General features: G+C 45.5%; 1 protein-coding gene across 1 annotated transcript; it reads right to left on the bottom strand.

Annotated features, from left to right (window-relative positions):
* Positions 1-337: 337 nt before the first annotated feature.
* On the bottom strand, positions 338-2743 carry LOC148049383 (transcription factor 15-like). Its single transcript, XM_087711831.1, has 3 exons — positions 2234-2743; positions 1004-1105; positions 338-884 (listed from the first exon to the last, which is right to left on the bottom strand). The coding sequence occupies exons 1-2, from the start codon at positions 2711-2713 to the stop codon at positions 1073-1075; spliced, it is 513 nt and encodes a 170-aa protein (XP_087567957.1). The 5' UTR covers positions 2714-2743; the 3' UTR covers positions 338-884; positions 1004-1072.
* Positions 2744-3085: the final 342 nt, after the last annotated feature.

Genomic DNA, 3085 nt, shown 5'->3' with positions numbered 1-3085 from the left:
CATCATGTGAAATCAATACTCTGCATTTGTAATCACCCACGACAAGAAAAGGCACTGTTGTTGTTTTAGCACCAGAAGTCCCACATTTTAACACAGTGACTGGCTAGGGCAGATTTTCCCAACCTGATGCTTTCTAGAGCTGTTTGAAATATTTAGCTAGAGAGAATGAGATCTAACCCTGACTGCTCTTTAGAAGGCCAGATCCTGAAGATGAAACTCAAATACTTTGGCCACCTAATGAGAAGGAAGAACTCACTGGAGAAGAGACTAATGCTGGGAAAGATTGAGGGCAAAAGAAGAAGGGGATGACAGAGAATGAGGTGGCTGGATGGAGTCACCAAAGCTGTAGGCGTGAGCTTAAATGGACTCCAGAGGATGGTAGAGGACAGGAAGGCCTGGAGGAACGTTGTCCATGGGGTCACAATGGGTCAGACACAACTTTGCAACTAACAACAACAAACTGTTTCCTAGGATCAGAAGAGCGACCTAAGGGAGCATCATTTTTGCATTGAGATTGGATAAACTGGGACCCCATGTGCATTCTTGCTACCATTTGGGTACAGACCTTCCATCTCAATGGAAACCTTTGAGCTTGCTGGCAGAAGCCAGGGAGCCTTTGGAAAAAAGAAGAGAGAAACATGCCATTCCTTGGTGTGTTCAGTTGTGGTTAGAAGCTCTGATGTACTTGAAATCTCCACGATAAGGAGATGCTGGATGTTGGGAAGCTCAAGTTCCATCATGTGACATCAGTTTGGGAGGCATCGGTATCAGAGCTTGGCTGCTTAGGGTTAGCATTTCTTGCACAAAAATAGCTTGCCACGCCAGGTGCAACTTTCCTCACCGTGTTCAATTTCATCTGCAAAAAAGCCCTTGGAACCGGTTTGCTGCAAGGGAAAACAAAGCGCAAATCGTGGTTAATGTTTTGCCCCTGCCTTTTAGAATGAGATCAAAATAATGGCATGATTTCAACGTGAATATTATGACATGAGTGCCAAGTCATTACCTAGAGCTGTTCTGTACCCAGTCCAGCATTTACACAAGCAGCTCATCTGAATCAACATCCATAAAATTTTTAAAGTGACAGGTGTTTGTCCCGTTCTCTGTGCTGCAAATAGGACGAAAAGCATCCGTTATTAAACAGCAGGATACATAAACAAATACATTTATGGGTTTTTCATCTTTGTTGCCAATGGCCAGTGAACATTTCACTTGCTCTATCAGAGCCTATCACACCAGTGTTGTGGACGCGTATATACACACAGAGAGAAAGATTAGATATATGCATACTGAAATGATCTATCTCTATCTCTATCTCTATCTCTATCTCTATCTCTATCTCTATCTCTGTCTCTGTCTCTGTCTCTGTCTCTGTCTCTGTCTCTGTCTCTATCTCTATCTCTATCTCTATCTCTATCTCTATCTCTATCTCTATCTCTATCTCTATCTATATCTATATCTATATCTATATCTATATCTATATCTATATCTATATCCATCCATCCATCCATCCATCCATCTATCATCTATCATCTATCTAGATATATATTGAAGATGTCTTGTACCTACTTGCACCTTAATTGTACCTGTATCTTTATTTATACCTTTAGTCATGTTCATTCTCAAGGCTAAGTTTGCTGCTTTAGATTTATTGAATGTAAACCCTACAATGGAAAAGTTTTTTTTTTTAAAAAAAATTCTCTTAAGGGGTAGATAAAATAAAACAGTCTCTGTGAGAAATACAATAAAAGAATACTACTCAAAGATCTGAACAATCTAAGGATTGCTTATAAAGGAAAAAAATAATGAAGGTTACTTTTCTAGATACAAAACAAAGTAAATGCAGCTTTTGTTCATTCATTTCTATATGCAAGGTTCATATGGGAAAAAAACCCTTACCTGTCTTTAAAAAGAGCTCTGAAGCACTCCCTTTTCAAGAATGAGAAGGCACCCCAAGACACTTAAAAGAAGGTTTGTCTGTGATATGATATTTGGCATGCTGCTAATACCATAGGATAGATTAAGTTCTATCTCCCCATCTGCTTCATGCCATACAGGTATCCCTTTTCTGCCTGTGCAAAAGCACAAAATCCGAATCAAGCAAGTTGATTTAAAATGTGGGGCAAGGACGCCTAAACACTGCCACCTTCTAGACTCGAGGTGGTAGCGCAGTGGCTATTTCTGCATGGGTCATGATTTGGGGGGGGGGGCAGGAAGGGCTTAATGCCAACCTTACCAGTCTCCTCTGGTTGCTCAGGCAGAAGGTGCAAATGGATCTTGGGTTCCCCGAGGCAGGGCTTCCCTGCAGGAGAGGCTGATACTGCAGGCAGGGCTGCCTCACAAGCAAGGCCTCCTCAGTCAAGTTCCCACCGGATTGCTGCTGCTGCTGCTGCTGCTGTAGGAGCAGCATATTCGCTAGGTGCGAGATGTAGCTCGAGGCCAGGCGCAGAGTTTCGATCTTGGACAGCTTACGGTCTGCAGGCTCGGTTGGGATGAGTGTGCGGAGGGCGCTGAAAGCGGTGTTGACGCTGTGGGTTCGGTCCCTTTCCCGAGCGTTGGCTGCCTGCCTCTGCTTGTTGTGACCACTCAGCCGAGGACTCTTGCGTTTGCGTTTGCTTTGGGCCCCAGTGCCGGGCAGGGAGCGGCCTGAGCTGCTCTCGCTGCTGCCACTCTCCAGCTCCTCCAGATCGGATGCAGCACCCCCGCTCGACTTCATGGTCAAGCCGGCAGCCCTTCAGCTCCATCACTTTTATGCCCAGCAGCTGCCACCTTGGTCCTGTTAGCATCAGCAGCCGCTGCTCTACCAACTCCCCTCCAGCAGCAGGGTCATTTTTTGAATGGTTGCTCCTTTTAGATCGAGCAGATGGTGGCTCTGTAAATAAGGCAAGGGAGGTGGAGCTGCCTCTCAGAGGAACTATTGCAAGCCCTGCACCTGTCTCCCCCTTGTCATGTCAGCATGTGCAGAGGCCTGGGCAGCCCCCAGGAGCATGGGCAGAAGGGAAACGAAGCCCTCACCCTCCCCTTTCCCCTCAATCTCTGGAATGGTTTCATGCCTCTCTCAAATCCTCCAGGAAGTCAGACATTTCCC

The sequence above is a fragment of the Thamnophis sirtalis genome, unplaced genomic scaffold (assembly GCF_051295495.1).
Source record: "Thamnophis sirtalis isolate CommonGarterSnake01/CBP01778 unplaced genomic scaffold, rThaSir2_p1.2 scaffold_1, whole genome shotgun sequence".
Lineage (NCBI taxonomy): Eukaryota > Metazoa > Chordata > Lepidosauria > Squamata > Natricidae > Thamnophis > Thamnophis sirtalis.
This window is presented reverse-complemented; position numbering and strand designations above follow the sequence as displayed.